The sequence below is a fragment of the Lygodium microphyllum genome, chromosome 3, assembly GCF_053477565.2.
Source record: "Lygodium microphyllum isolate KBCC chromosome 3, Lygodium_microphyllum_v1.1.10, whole genome shotgun sequence".
Classification (NCBI taxonomy): Eukaryota; Viridiplantae; Streptophyta; class Polypodiopsida; order Schizaeales; family Lygodiaceae; genus Lygodium; species Lygodium microphyllum.
In genome coordinates this window covers 71,228,441-71,248,091 of record NC_141137.1, presented here as the reverse complement: position 1 = coordinate 71,248,091, position 19,651 = coordinate 71,228,441, and the positions used below count along the sequence as shown (strand labels likewise).

The window sequence follows — 19,651 nt, the reverse complement described above, 5'->3', positions numbered from 1 at the left end:
TTAATAAGTGGTATCACCACATTTAGAGTCAGTATAGAATTATTTGACTTCACTTGAGTAAGGAGTCATGTCTGTCTTAAAACCAAGGTTATACTTTCATTCTATCACTTTCAATTCAACACAAGTACACTCTACCATTTTTAGCTCTCAATGTCTACTTTTGCTTCTAGTAAGTAGATGTTCGTTGTGTCCAAAGGGAGACCTTTCTTCAACTCTACTGATATGATCAACCCATACCAAAGTTATCACTATAGGCATAGGTTTTCTACATGTATTTATTATCTCATCCTAGATAAAACAATTAGCAACTATATCCTTTGGCAAATTTCTTCAACTCTACTTATATGATCAACCCATACCAAAGTTATCACTATAGGCATAGGTTTTCTACATGTATTTATTATCTCATCCTAGATAAAACAATTAGCAACTATATCCTTTGGCAAATTTCTCCATTATGCAATTGCTACTAATGAGTTTGGGATCTCAAGCACACTACTCTTTGCTATTGTATGCTTGGAAATAAAAGTGTTGGAGGATGATTTATTATATATCATGGCCAAGGTAGAGGAAGGGTTGGGCCCCTTCATTTTTTAGATTGTAGTAGGCTCTGCTTATTATGAGGGTGACAAAAGCTTAGCAATGACAAGGATTGTTACCTCAACTTACAAGGGATTAACTTGAAAAAAAATAAGAAGAAAATGAAAAAGAAAACTAAATTCTTTATATGATGTTCACAACAATACTAGATTCGTGATACAAGATAGGACAATATCTTAACATAAGACTAGAATAATTACAAGTCACTATAAGAACATGAGTTACGAGTCTTGAATCGGAATTGGAGAGAACTTACCTCACAAAAGGAGCCCAACAATTGGTATTGGAAAGGCTAAAGTGCTTGTATCCCATTGTTATTAATACTAGAGTTAAGGAGGTTTAGGGGAAACTTCTAGATATGAGCTATCACACAAGCATTGACATAAGCATGACTATATCATTAATGATATGTACATCACTACCATAAGCAATGTTAATATTAAGCATATATGCAAGCACTCTTCTAGAAGCTTTCAAGGACCTTTTAGAACCTTCTTAGAATCTTCTAAAACTTTCTTGAATCTTTTAGAAGCTTCGAAAACATACTAGATTCCCAGTTATCAATGAGTTCCATGAGAAGCAATAGGATTTCTTGGTAAGTCTCTTAGCTTCAATGGATGTTGCTTCCCCCAATATAATTTCTGATCAAGGTTTTAAGACATAACCCTAGGTAAGTCGATGCTCGGCTCTACCTAATTTTTCCTAATTAACATTTCGTTCAATCTCTTGAGAGAATCTCCCAACTTATTAGGACCACCCATTCATAAGATGGATCCATCGGGGATCTCATCCACCCGCTTCCCACAAATGGTTTTCTTTAGTTTTCTAATTACCTATCACATTAAGTTATAACATATAAAAGCAATTTCATTAATTAACATATTATCATAGGTTCCTTTGCGTAATTTTATGCCACAACACAAAGAAAACATACCATCATTCAATCTCTAGCAAATTTGACTAATAAACATTTCTCGTACCAAATCAATTCTCAAACAAGTTATTAGTTTTCAATTATAAATAGATGCTTTTTTAGATTCCTAACATAGTCTTCTTATTTTGATATTGGCAACTCTAGCTCTATCAATATCTCCAAAGATAGCTGAGAAATCATGAACAAAAGATTCAAAATTATAAAGTAAAAGAAACTCTTTCTCAAGGGATATATCTAAGAGAAGTATATCGATATATTCGACTTAAGAAGCAATATCAAGATAACACTCAACTACATGTGAATAAATATCCGTACATACTACAAAAAACCTCTTTACTTTTATATAATCCCACTAAACTTGTTACATAGGCTAACCTTTGGCTCCATCATGTAGTGAAGAGAATGGCTATAAGATATGTAGACTTATCTCTCGAAATCCTCAAAATTAAATTTGAAGGTGTTGAACATTTGCAAGGTGTTGATGTTACTTTTTATCATTGTATCTATCATAGCTAAGCAAAATCAATGTATGCAACTTTTTGAATTGTTATGAAGGTGCCAAAAGCTACAAGAATAAGGATTGTTATCTCTTACAAGAGATTTAAATGGAGGAAAAAAAACTTGATTTTTTATTGTAAGAAAACAATATAGATACAAGATACAAGATTCAATACAATGATATTTACAACAAGATCAAGTTTATGATATAATATGAGACTAGAATAGATACAAACAAGACAAGTGGAGACACAAGGATTAAAATAAACTTGAAGAAAACTTACATTGCAACAAGAGTCTCACAAACGATGTTGGAGAGATCGAAAGGCTTGTGACCCAAGACCCCTATTTATACTAGAGTTAAGGAGATTAAGAAAAAACTTCAAGATATGTGATGACATAAGCATGATATCATCATCAATGACATATGCATCATTGATATAAGTTATAGCATCAACAATGCTGATAAAAGTGTTGATACATGTACTCTTGTAGAATCTTATAAAAGTTTTTAAAAGATACTACATTTCTAAGTGTCCAAGCCAATGCCTTGTGAACGGTCTAGTAGGTGGATTTGGTATGTTTGGTGATCCAAAAATAGCAATTGCCTTGATAGTACCCTTGATCTTGAGAAGGGCTTTGAAAATCCAACAAAGTAGAATACAAGGCTTTCTTAGATTCCATGTGCACTATCAACTACACTGCGTCTAATACTTGAAGGGTTGTCCTAAGAGTATTTTTGTATTCACATCTTTTGGATTTAGCAAAACTTGGAAGAAAAGAGAGATACTTTGCATTTTGCTAACAAGTGGAGTTTTCCTCCATAGGGGTTCAACTTTGTGCCTATGGGAGTCAATTGTGGATGACCTAAAGATTGTCCTAGAAGTGATAGGGTAGATCTAGGGTTGAAAACAAATCCTTCATCAATCAAAGCAACTACAATAAAATATTTTTTTATCGTAATCAACCCGTTAAGTACATTTGACCGTTGTTAAGGAACATAACTCCGCCCCTCTTTACTAGTCAAGGTTCGATAGGTTTGCTTCAACAACTTGAGAAAAATCCTTATTAATTTTTGGGGAGAAGGAAATAAATCCTCTTTAAATTTGTCAAAGCATAGCTATATTTTTAAAACTTAGGTATAAAATACCGTCACAATTGAGGATATTTCCTTCTCACATGATGATGAAAAGGATTTACTTACTCTTCCTGGAAACCCTGATACTAGTGAGTGCCTTGTGTTTATAACATCGGGCATAAAGGAAAAAAGGAAGAGTGAATATACTCCATTAGGGAGGAGGGAGGACCTGTGGGACTGACTGCACATGCAAGGATCAATCGGGGGTACGAAAGGAAATTGCAAAAGAAAGGCATGTTCCTGAGGAGTGTACTCCATTAGGGAGGGAGGACCTGTGGGACTGACTGCACATGTAAGGGTCCCAATGGGAGCCTCACTGACCTCAGCTTCAAACAGTTCTAGGAGCATAGAGCAGCACATCCCACTGCCTGTGTCAGCAGAATGGATCATGCGGTCAACTTGGACACAAGCCTGGACTTCAGTGTGGGTTTATCGGCCATGACAGGCGGCCCACAGGCAGCTGCAGCTAACCGGAGCTCTAAGAGTAATTCTCCAAGGGTTATGGCACTGATGCATACCTGTGACTTAAGGGTGGCATCGTGCCTTGTGCTCGTTATATTTTCCTAGTGTAAAAAGGAACAAACAAAGACCTACACACATCATTACAAAAGAGAGAGAGAGAAAATAATTGGACTCTACACTGCCACTCATGTAGGGCTACCTTTCCTCCCCTACAGAACAAGCCTGCTTGAAATTTGAAGGCGTACAATAGCTGTCATTTTGAAGGCCAAATTTATACTTGAAGATGCATGTCTGAATAAAACTACTTTGCCAAAACTGCAGCTCTTTCAGCCCAATTTTCAAAAAAACCTTCTCATGGAAGGTTTTTGAGGCTAAAAATGCCCTCTAAAGACTTGCAAATATAAACATGCATGCACATGAGAGAGAGAGAGAGAGATGCTCAGACAATGCAAGACCAGAAAAGTAATTTAACCAATAACTTTGTATGTAGCGGTTTCTTCAAATATATTGTACATGATGCCTTGATTCTCATTCTCTGTAATAGATACATTTCTTCGGCGGGGTCCTTTGTAAGTTAAGCGGAGATCAGCTCAGCGAATCGGATTGTTGTCAGTGGAGCATGTTTAACATGCAGCCTTTGTCAATAACGGTGGCATGTATAGTGGCGCTCACCTTTTGGCAATTCTGCCAAACTTCATGCCCACCAAAAAAATCTGCCAGTGTACATGAACTCATTGGTGTCTTCAGCAATTTGCTAAGACAAGGATTACAGAATAAGTTGGCCAAAGCTACCTAAATAGAATGTCTCCAAACGAGCTATACCACAAATTTTGCTGTGGCTAGCATTCTATGATGTTGTCATGGTGTACAACAAGATTACCAAGAATTGGAACAGCACACATGAATCACAAAAATCCCAAGTCAAGTTCCACCAAAACTGCCCATTGCATGGAGAATGGTTAAACTTTCTTCTGAGAGCTCCCATGGATGGATGCTGAGGTAGTGTTGCATACTACGACCTCTAAAACAAACACATGAGATTTTGTGTTTTCATTATAAAGAGCTAAACAGACAGCACAAGGGAAGAAAAAAGCTGACTATGCTGGATAAATTTGTTAATGACCACTTTAAGAGCATTCAGAAGAGCAGTTTACTCACCTCCTTCGTGTGAGGCCTGAATCAAGTCGAGCCTGCTGTCCTAGTTGCTCTATTCGTGCAAGAAAGCCTACATACTCGTAAAATGAAGATCCTCTGAATGCTCTTTGTGCTTTCATGGGAAGACTGCTGGTTAAAGAGTTGTGCACTGCAGACTTTTTCCTGAACCTGACAATATGCAAAACATAGAGCCAATTACAATACAAAATGCACACTTCAGCACTGGCAATATAGTTTAGTCCAGTAAGTAATCATAAACATGTTGGTATGTGAAATTTTTATTTTCTGACAGTTATTCAAAGAGTTCCTGCTTACATATTGGGCCTTGGATTAGCCCTGGCAATGCATTCACATGGCTCAACCAGAAAAACACATATACCAAACAATCAGCTGGACTCACATCACATTCATGTGCTAGGCAATAACTGGATTTGGTGAGCTGAAAGTGTAAGCTGATTGATCTAGGAGCATGAAGTACATGATTAATTATAAAGATGTACATGATTAGTCATAAACTAGAGAAGCCCACTGTTGAATATTCAGCAATCACTCAACTAAGCAAAGCAAACTTTCTTGCAATCAGGACTTCACCAAAGTCTTGACAGTTCTCATATGTCTCTGGTGTTTAGATGCACTTATTATTCGAGTTTCAATTTCACGATGCAGGAGATCGCATTGCCTTGTTTGGTAGAGTCCACTCTTTCCTGGATAAATGCTCCCCTGGTAACACTCTACGTGAGCTTATAGGCTCACAACAGTAGGCCTTGGATCAAAAACTATGGTGGGATTTCTTGATTCATGATGAATGTGCAACCAAAAGAGCTATCATGGGGCTACCTCAAGATGTCGAAGTGTGTAACATATCCCAATGGAGTTAAATTGGACCAAGATGTATGTTCCAGTATACCCCAAAGCAGTTACATTGAACACAAACATATGCTTGAATGTAGCCCAAGTCTCTTGGGCCACATAAATAAGGGCCTCTATGACCTCAGCCCAAGTGACAAGTAAGCTACCTCAAGATGCTACTGCGAGGAAATGCTAGGGCTTACCATGTGAAACCAAGTACCACCTCAAGCTTGAGCTAGCAAAACACAAAACCTTGAAACATGTGAAAGTTTACTACCTCAAGCTAGAATGCCCTAAAGAAATTGAGATGAGCTAACACCCAATTCGCCCCAAATGTTGGTGCCCGTTGCGGTATTTCTTTTCACATTAATTCCAAAATCCACTTGTCCAACAAAATTTAGACTTGAATCCCTAAGAATATGGCAAGTCTTGCCTCGAACTCAAAAAATACGCCCTTAAGTTCCAAACTTCTCATATTGACTGAGCCAATTCTCTTACAAAATTTCAAATATCCTGTTATTCTCTGTAAGTAGCAATCAAAAAATCCAATTTGCCTCTTCATTTCACCATCAAGGAAGTTCAAATTGAATCCTTTTCCCTGGCAAGCAAATCAGCCCTCCAATAGACCTCTAGAATCTCACCCATTTTGCTATCCACTAGCCAAGTTTACATCAATAACCTTCCTCAATCATTGAGGCATGCATACACACATCCCAACGTACATATGCAAACCCTAAAACTTGTCGATTACAAATCAAGATCAGCAAATCCCCAATCAATAACACATCACATTCACATTCGAGGCACAAATCTCCGATTTCTACTACCAAGTTGCATATGCATCTGTAGCATGTACCAAGATGAGAGAGATGTAGTTCTCTTACATCACTTGTAAATGTACATTGCATACCACCCATGTATTTGATACATGGCTTGTAAAAGTATATTAGATCCATTGATCCCAATGCCAAAAAACTATCAGCATTTAATACCTTGGATGCAAGCAAAGTACATCAGAGATCCACTATATAACCAAGTTGTCCATCGTGAGAGAAGCGGAGATGCAGACTCCCACTTGAGCATTGAGCAATACTCAAGACCCTCTATGCTCTGCTAAAACTAAATGAGCTTGATCCAAAGTCAACTCCAATTGATGTCAACAATGATGCAGCAATGGAAGCATAGACAAGTGCTGAAATAAACTCCTAAATACAAGACAAAAGAGAAAAAAAACAAAAGAACACTGCAAAAGAAGAGAACTCAAAGTTGTGCTCAGAAAATGGAATCCATATACCAAACACGAGAATGATGCATACAATAGTGAGTCACTACCTCTGTGGACACTAGCACCAGCTCCTCTCTCCAATAGGAAGACTGTCTAAAGAATGATGATGATTGAAAGGAAGGAGAAGCCACATGATAACTAGGCATAAAATAGGCCTAAAATGGTAATTGGTCAGCCGCCGCGGACTGGCATAAAATGCCACAAATGCAACACAAAAATCACTAAAATAATGCCTAAAACACGAACTAAAATGCCTAGCCCATCAAGCATGCACAAACTCATACAAAAAGCTAACAATCCTACTAACACCCTATCTCAATTCATGGGTGATCTAATACAATACAATGATAATGACTCATCATAGTCCATACAACATAGAACCACCAGAGTAGAACCATGGATACCTGAGGAGTGGATGATCAAGCCACCACCAAGGTGCCTCTGAGAGAACCTGATGTCAATGTCAATTGTACTAGCTCCTAAAAATAGAGAAGAGTCATAACAGATCTCTGTGTCGATCGACACTATCTTGTAGTAGCATACAAGACCATCCTCTCAAAAATGCCTCTGAACATATGTGACCATGGATTCCCCACCTTTGGGAAAGACTACCAAAATGTCCCCTCATGTGAGCTCGAGGACTAGGAGCCGATCCCACTCTCTGTCAAAGAAACAGCCTATCATAAACCTAGATGTCAATCCCAGCTCCAAGATTTGAACCTGCCAAACTTTGGTTGATGCGTCAAGGACGTCCCTCTCTGGAACCTATGCGCCTATATACCTATATAGATGAGGCTCGTCTACCCCATCTCACCGCCCTCTCACACTCCCTCTCTGACACTGGAGAGTAGTGAGAGATGACTGCATTACCTGGACTAGAAAGCAATAGAGAAAGAGGTAGTCAAGCCCTTTTCTTGACTGAAAGAAGTGAATCCACGCTGTGCCTTGGACTTCCCCTTGGCCAAAGGATCAGAGTCGAAGTTTGAGAAAGAGAATGACTCACCAGAGGAGTCCACATCCCACTTTTTCTTCTCCTACTTTTGTGAGGTTGCTAACTCCTTGCCATCCTTTCGCAAGTGGCCCTTCTTACCATAGTGATAGCACTAGGCCTACGACTTCTTTCTCTTATCACCCCTCTCTGAAGCTGTAAAGGCCTCACTGAAACCTCCATACCGAGACAGAAGTCTCTCTTGCAAATGCAAAGATGCCTCATGCTCAAGCAGCATCGAGGACATTTGTGAAAAGCTCATAGGTGTAGAGAATGCCTACTCCTGCAAAGCATTGGTCACTTTATCAAACTCCAAGGGGGAGCTTGTAGAGTACCATTCCCCTAGATGTATCTCTGAAAGGGCAAATTGCATGCATCGAAGCTAGTCCTATACATGTGTAACATGGAGCAAAAATGCCTGAATGGTGTCCATCAGCTCAAAATTCATCTGCTAAAGCTGTCTATAAATAATTACAGCACGCACGGGAAAAGGTGCCTCGTACAACATTTAAAGCTTTGATCATATCTCCGATGATGTCTTGCAGGAGATAACCGTTGGTAGAACTTCTTTAAAAATACACTGAAATAGTGTAGAATACGCACATGCATTATCCGAATCCCATATAAGCACAACTTCCTTATCCTTATGGTTGTCCTCATCAAAATCTTCAAAAGGGAAAAAAAAAACACTAAGGCCAAGAAATAGCTCCACATACAATGTACCAAATCTGCTTCTACACAAACTAGGCTTTCATTGCAACATCCCATATAAGATAGTCAAGTCCATGTAACTTATCATCTGGAGAAGTGCACGGAGGAGCCATTGGGAGAGGATAAGAATAGAAGATAGAGAATAGAAGGAATATAGAGAGACAACACAACCAAACCAACAGCAAAGACTTCACAAAATGATAGTTCACATGTAGTGTAGCCAAAAACCTAATTAAAAACGAAGGCCAACTATTGCAAAATGAAGAAAAACCAATCAAATACTACCAAAAAATAGCAAAAATGGCCTATACAAACAATCATTCAGCCACGACTAGGGGCCAAAAATAAAAAACGCAAGCCGGTTCAACATTTAATGCAACAAATTGACAATTGCAAGATGGAATCCAAGCACAAGCTGAAAACGCAAGCCTGATCAACAAGGAAAAGAAAGGCATGTAATCAGCAAAAAATCACAATAGAAACCTAGATCCTGCAATCTGATACCATGTCAAAAGTGGTGCAGCAATGGAAGCATAGGCAAGTGCTGAAATAAACTGTTCAAAACAAGACATAAGAGAAAGAAAACAAAAGAAGAGAACTCAAAGATGTGCTTGGGAAATGGAATCCATATACCAAACACAAGAATGATGTGTACAATAGTGAGTCACTAGCTATATAGGCACTGACACTAGCTCCTCTCTCCAACAAGAAGACCACCTAAAGAATGATAATGATGATTCAATGGAAGGAGAAGGAGCCACAAAATAAATAGGCCTAAAATGGCAGCTGGTCAATCAACATTAGATTGGCATAAAATGCCACATAAAAATCACTAAAATAATGCCTAAAATACGGATTAAAATGCCCAACCCATCAAGTATGCACAAACTCACACATGAGCTGACAATCCTACTAACAAATTGAAACACATCAAGGTGAAGCACAACATTGAGATGATTGCCAAGTCACCCTCTTCCATCCATTTGCATCTATATATGAAACAATCCTAAAATTTTACCACCAAGCAACATATGGAAACTCTACCTCTAACTTTACTTGCCCCAAAACCCACACCAAGTTCTAGGCCTTTTTTCTAAAGTCACAAAATAAATGATAAATTGAATTTTTAACACTTTACCGCATTGGGCTAGAATGCCCTAAAGAAATTGAGAAAAGGCAACACTCGATTGGGCCCAAACATTGGCACCCCTTGCAATATTTATTTTCACATTAATTCCAAAATCTTTTTGTGCAACTAAGATTTGACTCAAAACCCCTACAAAAAAGGCAAGTCTTGCCTCAAACATTTGGAATATCTTATTGCTCTCTATAACCAGCATTCATAATATCCAATTTGTTCCTCGATTTCAACCTCAAGGAAACTCAAATTAAATCCTTTTATGTTGCATCCAAATCAGGCGTCTTGTAGACCTCCAAAATCTCATCCATTTTGCTGTCCACTAGCCAAATTTACATTAATAACCTTGCTCAATCACTGAGGCATGCATGCATGCATCCCAATGCACCAATCCAAACCCTGAAACTTGCTGATTCAGATGAGATCAGCAAATCCCAAATCAATAACAGATCATGTTCAAATTCAAGGCTCAAATCTCAAATTTATACTACTAGATTGCACATGCATTTGATCAAGATGAGAGAGAAAAAGCATGAGAGAAAGCAGTGATCTGCATCACTTTCTAGCCTAAAAAACTAACCAATGTCATTGGTTCTCAATTCTCCCCTTGACTCTGAATGCTTGGGGAGCCAAATTGAGTCTTCAACTCTTGCATGCAGATCACCCTTGTTATAGATGACCAATCTCTCAAATCTGTTGTTAAGCTTTTGATTTGCAGCTATGCAAACCCTAATTTCTGCTGAAATCAAGTCTGGAAATTTTTCCCTGCTGAAATGCTTCAAATTCACTGTGATGAGGCTTCAAATTTGGCATGGACGAGAGAGCATGAAGCAGTAGATGAGAGAATTCTGATTTTCTCATGCAAAAAATGATTAAACAGCAATCATCCACTAATAAAAGGCTCCTAGATGAAATTGCCCACTCAAGATTCACCTTCTACTGCTGCCCAAGGCTCCAAATTGACCTTCAGCTATTATGACTTTCCCCAAAACTGATCTCCACGACCTTCTCTGGCCTTGCATGGCCCCTAAAACCCCAAAAACACATCAAAATGGAAAAGAAAGGACCCAACATGAAAGATACACTTCCATGCAAGCTAGAACTGGCCTAAACTTCACATTTGGCAAATTTCCATTTTCATTGGGGCTTCCACTTGGAAATTCGAGCCGAGTAGCCCTTTGGTCTGCCCTTATTTTAAAATAGCATTAAAGGCTACCCAACATCAATTTTAAATCCCAACTTCTCGTGGAAGTGTTGAAACTTTCCACAAACCTTAGCCTAGGACATAAAATCATTTCATTCTCTAAACGCATGACATCAAAAGTCATTTCCAAGGGGCTATTCAATGTCCCTAACCAAGATCTAACTTAAGTATCCCATTGGCACTTGTCCATAACAACTTTTGTCAGTGTCCCCTTGCTCAAGCTAGATTAATCTATCGCTATGACACACATTCAACTTAATTTCGCATATGCACCTCACATGTGCACAAGTTAAGTATCTCAAGAGCATTAAATTAAAACAAATGTCCTCATGACAAATGGTCACACATTGATCCCCTTTCTAAAGCATTTTCAACTTAATGTGTCTCATGTCTCACGTTTAAATAAACAATTAATGAATGTTTTGACACTATTCAAGAGCTGATTAAAACTAGCCAATAAAAATATGTTAATGAAGAGCTAATTATGTGGCTTAAAAGTCATGGCATCTAACAGGTCCAAAAGTAGTTTGCATTGGATAAAGACGTATGTAACATGTACCCCAGTGTCTTAGGGTACGTAAGTGAGGGTCCCAAGTTAAATAGGGTCATTTTCAGCCTTGGCAATGGTAGACACACCAATTACTTCCCATTTTATGTTTCTAAATAGTGCACACAATGATGGGAAATGGTCATTCTCAAAATTTCCCATTCCTATTTTGCTTTCCTACTCACTATACCTCAGCCATGTATAGCCATAATTGGAGCACCTAGAGTTAGGGCAACAAAATAAACATCCAACCCAAACATCCAAGGAGCATGCAAATGTAAAGCATTTGAAGCAATGAGTCATCCTCAGGCAAAAGTGACTTGGATAGCATGTGCCTCATGGTCCATTTGTGCCACAAAGTGATCTATTACAGAACAAGAGGGCTCTCCCAATTCACGTCTAAAAATGGTACAAATAAGATTTTGCTATCTCATTTTGACCACTGTCTTCACAATGTTGTTTAGGCTAGGGTGACATCTTGAGGTCCTCTTGCATGTAAGGATCTGGTAACTCACTTAAGACATAGCCCAAGAGGTGTACCTACACTAACCTCTCTTTTGAAAAGAACATCCTTCTGGTTAACTACCCCTATGCAACTACACAAGATAAAAGGTAAAAGATAGTACTCCTAGGCTGCAACTCTAACAGGTATAAGCAAAGGTACAAAGTAGGTGAAACTGGACTTCACATATGCAAAGAGTAGTAACTATTTAAACTGCAAGCACTTTACTTAATCACAGATCAGCAACACAGATTGGCCCCAAAGCTGGACTTCACATATGCAGAGTAGTAACTATTTAAACTGCAAGCACTTTACTTAATCACGGATCAGCAACACAGATTGGCCCCAAAGCTTGGTGACTTTAAGATTAGTAGAGTTGTTCAAACTAAGTACAGAAAACCAAATTTCTACTTTGAAAATTTGTGTTTCAGCCACTAGCAAAATCTAACCAGCAACTTGTTTTTGTATTTGCTCTTTACAGATCAGTCCAACACTGCCTGTACTAGTTGCTCTCCCCAATCGTGACTAACATACTCCAAAATTGTCCAAATCTACATGAAACCTTCAGTTTCTACATAAACTCAAAAAGCACTTGCACATAGATCCAGTCTGCCGCCAACAACAAAGCTTGTGCCTTGAGGACACAGAAACAATTGCATAGACCTTGCTTGCAAGCCTAGACAACAAGTCTCACTAGATAGAGAGGCTTCAAGCTATGACTAATGCCAGACACTTCAACTTAGCCTTCCACAATATTGCTAGTCTGGATCTACCCCCACTCCGGAGAGAATGCCAACTGTCTTTCAATATGAAACCGTGGAGAAGAGAGTGAAAGAAAGCTTGTGATGCATGCCGAGCAGCCATGTTTGTGTCTTGGCTACCACAACTGCAAAGATTGCTGCCACCCTCTTTGCCAGATGATGTCGCTGCCCTCTCCAACTGCCACAACTAATTCAAAACTACCACGATTAATCCAAATTTTTGACATTTCGCTTTGTTTTTCCACATTCAAAACTTTTCCCATGTTTTTTGCCAAGAAACAACACAAATTACCACAAAACCTATTAAATGCAATGTCTAGGCCTAAACTTTGGCCCAAATTTAATAATTTTGTCCAAAGTTTAGCAATAAGGTGCAAAATAGCCCTATCAATTAAATGTGCACTTTGCACCTGCATATTAATTAATTAATTAGGTATGCAGCTCCCAACTATTGAACCCCTACGAATGATAGACCTGCCCATGTCTTGTACAACTTAAACAATATCATGTCTGCCCAAGAGGTCAGAAGTAGATCATGTCTTGTACAACTTATACAATATCATGTCTGCCCAAGAGGTCAGAAGTAGATCACATGTTAATCCCTAAACTTGGAAAGATGCATCTTGGTGACATATCCCCCTCTTGAAAAACTTCAAGCATCATCAATTGCATATATGTGCAACCAAAAGGCATCTAAAACTGAAACACATTGACCCAAATCACACTTGCAACATTGGCCTTCATTGCTGCCATAAATGTAGTCCTACTACAGTTACTGCTATATTGCATCCTACACTAATACACGTGATAATTGTCACATAAAATACTGCATATGATACTCAGTGCCACGGTAAACATCCATCTACTACCGCCAAACTGGAGTGTATACATCACTCATCATAGAGGTTCCAAAGCAGATATACTATTAGCAAACAGTAGTTTAGATTAACTTATAATATCATCAAGCAACTTCTGGACCTTTGAGTGTATCTGTATTGAGGGAGAGGATGTGCTACCCCCCTCTTGAGCATCAAACAATGCTCCAAATCTCTATAAATTTCATGAACTTGAAGGAGGCAAAGTTGGCTCTAGCTGAAAGAGCCTCTAGGTAAAGTTGCAACAACCAAGTCACTCCCCTCCATCCATTAAATTTTGCTATTTATTCAAGTTCAGACATTTTGGGAGAAGGTCCTACCGTGAGTTTATGAGATACTTGGGCAGTATCTATCCTTTTACAATGGCCAATAAGAGAGCTGAAATTGATTGTGTCAAAGGACACAAGAGCATTAGTGGCATTAGTGTCAATCAACACTATTTGTATCAAGAGATACTATGCTTGAAGCTTGATGTTGATGTTGAATCTTCTTGTTGAGCTTGAATCTTCCCCTCCTTGCTAATTTGATGTGGCAATCCTCAGTGGTACAGTAGATCAGAGTGGTAGGGACTTCAATGTACCACCACTTCACATCCATCAGTGAATAATGAAACTTTAACAAATAGCGATGGGAAACTTTACCTCTTACCTTTGTCTCCTTATGTGCCAAGATTTGTTCTAGAACCAAAATCTCATCTAGTTCCTCGACTCAAGGGCTGAACCTCAAAAATCATATCCTCTCGCGCATCTCTTGAAAGGTTCTCAAAAGACTCACATGAAAGACATTATTCCCCCAATGATCCGGTAACCTTAATCTATGTGCCACATTATTGATCATCTCAATCACTTGAGAAGGCCCATAATATCTCATGCTTCATTTAGGAAATAAGTACTCTTTATTGTTACCATATTTTGGTAGTGATGTCTGTGAACACGATTAGGACCGTCAACGCACATTTTCCCTCATTAGGAGGTTTTTTTTCCCCTGCCTTGTATATATGCCCATTTCACTCTAAGGCAAACTTGGTCTTGTAAAGCTTCTATATTGATACCTCTAAAAATCCAACATTTAGTGCTAGAGCAAGCTTTGATCTCTTAGGCAAAGTTGTCAAGACCCTATGCTTCATCCCTTCCAACTAGGACAAGATTCGACAAGCATCCCCAAGTCGGCTAATCTAATAATACCGGCTGATTTGTTTCAGCGAAACAAAAAAAACCTGTTAAAGTATTTCTCTTATTAAAAATGTGCAATCGCTTTTCTTTTACCATCCATGTTTTCTCCACACACTCCTTGCGCACCCCATCATCTCCACCTCTTCCTGCTCTATTTCATTCCGCAAAAAGAGTCACAAACCAGAATTTTTTTGAGAGGGTTTCTTTACTTTAAAAGAACATGTGGATTGTTTTTCTTTTACAACCCGCATTTTTTCCGTACTCTCAACCTTGTGTGGCCCAAGATGTCCTCCTTGTGCCTCCTCCTCCTCCTCCTCCCCCTCCTCTTCTTCCTTCTTCACATCCACCTAATCTCTTCTTCCGCATCCTCAACACTCTTCCACACCCTACTCTGACACCTCCCTCTCTACCTTGGGCCTCCACCTCCTCCAGTAACAAATGCCTCCCCACAAGGATTCCACTCATGAAAATCAGTTTTCACTCTTACTTTGCATATAATTTATGTTTTTGTTTTAGGCTTTTATACTTTTGACTCTAGAATCTACATGGATCAAGAATTTTCGTTTTATGGACCTATTTTCTTTCTTTAACATTACTATACACAGATCTATTTGTTTCCTCTAATATTTCTAATATGTATAGTACTTTCAATTAATATAAACAATGTTCTCGGAAACCTCCAAACTTCAAAGTAGCCAACGAAATGAAATGCAAAATGAAACCCCAAAACACGAAAGAGGACGAAACGCTTCTCTGGTGATTGTGTGTGAGGAAAGGGTAACATGGCCAATGTGCATACAGAGAAAAGAGAAGTGAGTTTTTGGGAGCATCAGCAAGAGTCTGGCGAGGAAATTTCCTTGAACATATAGACGTGTTGAGTAAGGACTTTTGTGACTGTATCCTTAATTATACAGCTCAAGTTTAGCAAAAAGAAAAACTTTCAATTGACAAAAACAGTCCTGTAAATTGCAAATAAGTTCAGGCCAATAAGATCTAACCTTTCTGAATCCTGATCTGCTGAGAAAGGTCCAACATTGCACTTGAGATAGGCTGGCAAGCAAGTCTCTCCATCTGTTCCAAACTTGCCTAAAGTGCACACATCGCTTACTGCAAGCATCATATCATTTGGAGACACCGGAATTCCTGTCTCATCAAGAGACTCATATGATGCACAATCAATAATACACATTTGCAGTGAGACGTGTGCAATTTGACCACACATTTGCAAGCCCTCACTATATTCATCACCAATATGATCCAGAGCTTGACCTAAATCCCGCTTCTGTAGATGCATAACATTGTCAGTTTCCCAAATGGTTCCTGCTGGCATGTGACAGTATCCAAAACACACTTTTAAATTCAATCCTCACAAGCAGTAAGAGCAAAACGTACCAGAGTCTTTGGACAATGATGCACGGATGACATGGTGTCACATGCAGAAATATTATCTGCTAGCTTAGACAATGAGATAACTGCTGAAAGGGAGTCTTTGGAAGTTTGGCCTATTACAAACTCAGAATGTTCTTTATACTTCTTTAGATCAGACCACAACACATCCACTTCATTTGGACAATCAAACAAGTTCTGATTCTCCGTTGAGATTAAGCCCATCCGTTCCACCTCAACCCAACACTCGGAACCCAGATCTACATCTTCTGCCATTCTCCTGGAATCTTCATCAACCACATTAGAGTCTTGTAAGTCCTGTTGAAAGCACAAATCACCCTGTGTTGCTGTCACAGAGTTTTCATCTGTAGACACATCGGACTTCATACACTCATTGATTTTACCATCCACAGAAACCGTTTCATGATTCAAGGTGATGGCTGTTGCCAAGGAATCCTGTTTAAGGCTTTCCTCCTTATTTTCCAATGGGCCTTCCTCATCTGAATCAGACATTACCATTGCAAGTTGTCTTCTTATTTTTCTTCTCAAAATTGGAGATCGGGCCATGGTTTTCGCCTCCTTCAAATTCTTAACAGGAGTCTGAAGAGGTTCATTTTCATCACCCGACATCAGATCACTTGCACTAATCCCTTCCTTCTCATTAACATTATCAGATTTTGTACATTTGCATTGTCTGACACGCCTCTTTTTCTTTTTCAGCAAGGAAGCCTGTTTTTCCTCAGCCTCCAGTACCTTTAGTTGTGATGCTTTCACTTCAGAATCATGAATCTTTTTCTCGAATTCCAGTGACTTTGCATTTAATCTAGAAGCAATTGATTGGGTGAACTCACAAGGAAACTGGAGGGGAATAAGTGCAGGCCATAACCTGTGTTGAGCCTCAAGTTTGAAAAGGACAATTGCTGTTGTAGAATCTATTTCTGTAAACCTGTTGATGTTTTTTCCTGAGGTTGTATTCTCCTCAACCTTTGCTGTGTCGACAAAATCGAAGTGTCTGTCTGTCAGAGGTAAACACAGCCCTTGACACCAGAATTGAAGAAAGTTTAGAGTCCTTCTTATGTCATGACAACAGGCTGTGACCACTTCATGAAGAAATTCTGGGTTGCAAGTAAAGCCTTGTGTAATACATACCTGAACCAGAAAGTGTTAGGAAGAGTTTAGAAGGAAACTAAGCTGCAGTAATATAACGTGGTCATACTTACCATGTATGCTGTGGCCACCAGTTCTTCAGTGGATGGCCTCTTGAACTCCAGAAGATTTGAACTCAAATCATGTGGAAGAGAGAGTTCTTTTACTGGTCAAAGAAATATGTCTAAATTGAATTAAATATCACCTGAAAGTGCTAAGAATAAATAGCATTTGGCTCACATCCTGCAACTCACCATTGCTTGTCAAAATTATAGGCCGCTTGGTTGTTCCAGCAAGCTGCGTAATTGCTGCCATAAACCCACGGTCTTCTTCAAACACCATGTCTATGTCTTCAAAGAGCATAACAGTTAGTGTCTTGCTCTCAGACTCTGTCAGCTGGTCATTTGCAGTCTCCAACAATGGCTGTTTGGCAGTGGTAGCCAACAGCACTCCTCCATTTAACTGGGAGTTTGGCTTCGAATTACTGCATAAATTTAAGCCTGAATTAACTTTTTCTGCACCACATGATTTTTCCTGTTTGTGCACCCCTTCACATGAGGCAGAATCAGCAGACCTGAAACAAAGTCAACTGTCTTTACAGTAAAGATCTGTTCTTTGTATAGTATTGTAACTTTGAACATGGATAAAGGCACTGTACTTGTGCTAAGGTGTTTACTTAAACAAGAAGTAATGCAGAACTAGTTGACAGTACCGGGCTTGAGTTTGAAAGAAAAGGTTCAGAATACCAACCATTTGATTAGACGATGGGACTCCATAGCCTCACTAAACTTATTTTTAATGACTGCCCCACTGCGATTGTCAGAGCAGTTAACCTGACCCAAAGATGGAAAATATCATAAGAAGCAAAGGTACACTACAAAAATGAAAGGGCAGAAGCAATCAGAAGGCAGACAGTTTTATATGCTGACATAAATAAAAGACACTGAAAGAAGAACCATTCATCCTTGATCTAAAATATTTCCTTGTGAGGAAATGAGAAGTCAATAGATAGGACAGATCTTTTGTGCCTGTGCATATTCTTATAAGTGATGGATGCCATCAAAGCTTGCCCAGCTTGAGACCATAACTATGACCACAACGAAAGGACTGAGAACACTACTCTTATAACTGTTAACTTGAGCATGCTCTATCTGTCTTAGGCCTCACCACAAAATGTTATCTGAAAATTAAAACAAACCAGCCTTGTCATGTACAATAAATATGTAATAAAGCACCATGAGAATTTGCCACTAGCCTTCTGCATGAAAACATGGATACATGTTGAGATGTGGGGTGCTCTGCAGATAACATTAAGTGTTAGAAGCTCTGATAGACTCAGAAAATTCAACACCGGTCTTATGCATGAAGGGGTGCAATAAAAGCCTGTGATAAGAAAACACATGAGACCTTGTAGAAAGAGGGATCAAGTCCTTCTTAGAGCTATTTATCATCAACATACATCCTAATTCTTATTATTTAAGAAACAAATAGGAAACACCAGTCTACACTTGCCACCTATCCATTGAAACTGACAAAAACTTCAATAACTAGCATAAGAGGGCAGACCTCAATAATGGTATAGCCCTGCATCCTTGCACATGCTTGGATTGCTGCCGTCTTGCCACACTGCAAAACAATTGTAAAAATTTACTCCTAGAGCTTGTGATCAGGAACAATGTAACTCCAAAAACAATGACAACAATAAGTCATAATGGCAACATGAATTGTGTTATGTCTATTGCAGCCTTAAGGGATGAAAATACAAGCAGCCCAAAACAACACAGTATTTTGATCAAATGCATTACTGCTTTGTCATTTAACCAGGATTTTCAAACTGGTTACTGATTTTGAAAAGCAATCTGCTGCCCATTATGTGAACCAAATCTCATATTTTAATCCCAGAAATAACATTCATGGGATCTTCAGAGCTGAATGGGCCACTTCCAATGACTATGACTTGACTGCATTTAAACCATTGTTGACACTATTATTATACATCTTTAACCTGAGATATCAACTTAAATCATAAGGAAATGCACTCAATAATGTGGCCAAGTAACACATTGACAGCAACCATGCAGGGTCATGTAGGTTGCAGTTATGCAGTAATGTTTTCATCTTTATCTGGTCCAAGTGAGCAGACTTCCAACAGATGCAGCTCATATGTGGCAAACACCTTATGAAGTTAACATTATGGATGAAAGCTAAGTGCTTCACCTGTTTCACAATAAACACGAATCTACAGAATGATGAAGTTGCCAATTTAAAGGCAAGGTTAGCAGAGCAGCTACACATGATCA

At 38.8% G+C, this 19,651-nt stretch overlaps 1 protein-coding gene across 4 annotated transcripts in view; it reads right to left on the bottom strand.

Moving 5' to 3' along the window:
- Positions 1-3,993: 3,993 nt before the first annotated feature.
- The window catches only part of LOC148038485 (P-loop containing nucleoside triphosphate hydrolases superfamily protein), a 62,733-nt gene continuing 47,075 nt past the window's right edge, over positions 3,994-19,651 (bottom strand). For all 4 annotated transcript variants that reach the window (XM_087672670.1, XM_087672661.1, XM_087672678.1 and 1 more), the window contains 8 exons: positions 18,918-18,977; positions 18,102-18,184; positions 17,606-17,925; positions 17,426-17,517; positions 16,212-17,354; positions 15,818-16,101; positions 4,791-4,955; positions 3,994-4,653 (listed from right to left, as the gene is read on the bottom strand). In XM_087672670.1, the coding sequence (XP_087528796.1) occupies positions 4,554-4,653; positions 4,791-4,955; positions 15,818-16,101; positions 16,212-17,354; positions 17,426-17,517; positions 17,606-17,925; positions 18,102-18,184; positions 18,918-18,977 (2,247 nt within the window). In that variant the 3' untranslated portion in view covers positions 3,994-4,553. The remainder of the gene's footprint in view (positions 4,654-4,790; positions 4,956-15,817; positions 16,102-16,211; positions 17,355-17,425; positions 17,518-17,605; positions 17,926-18,101; positions 18,185-18,917; positions 18,978-19,651) is intronic.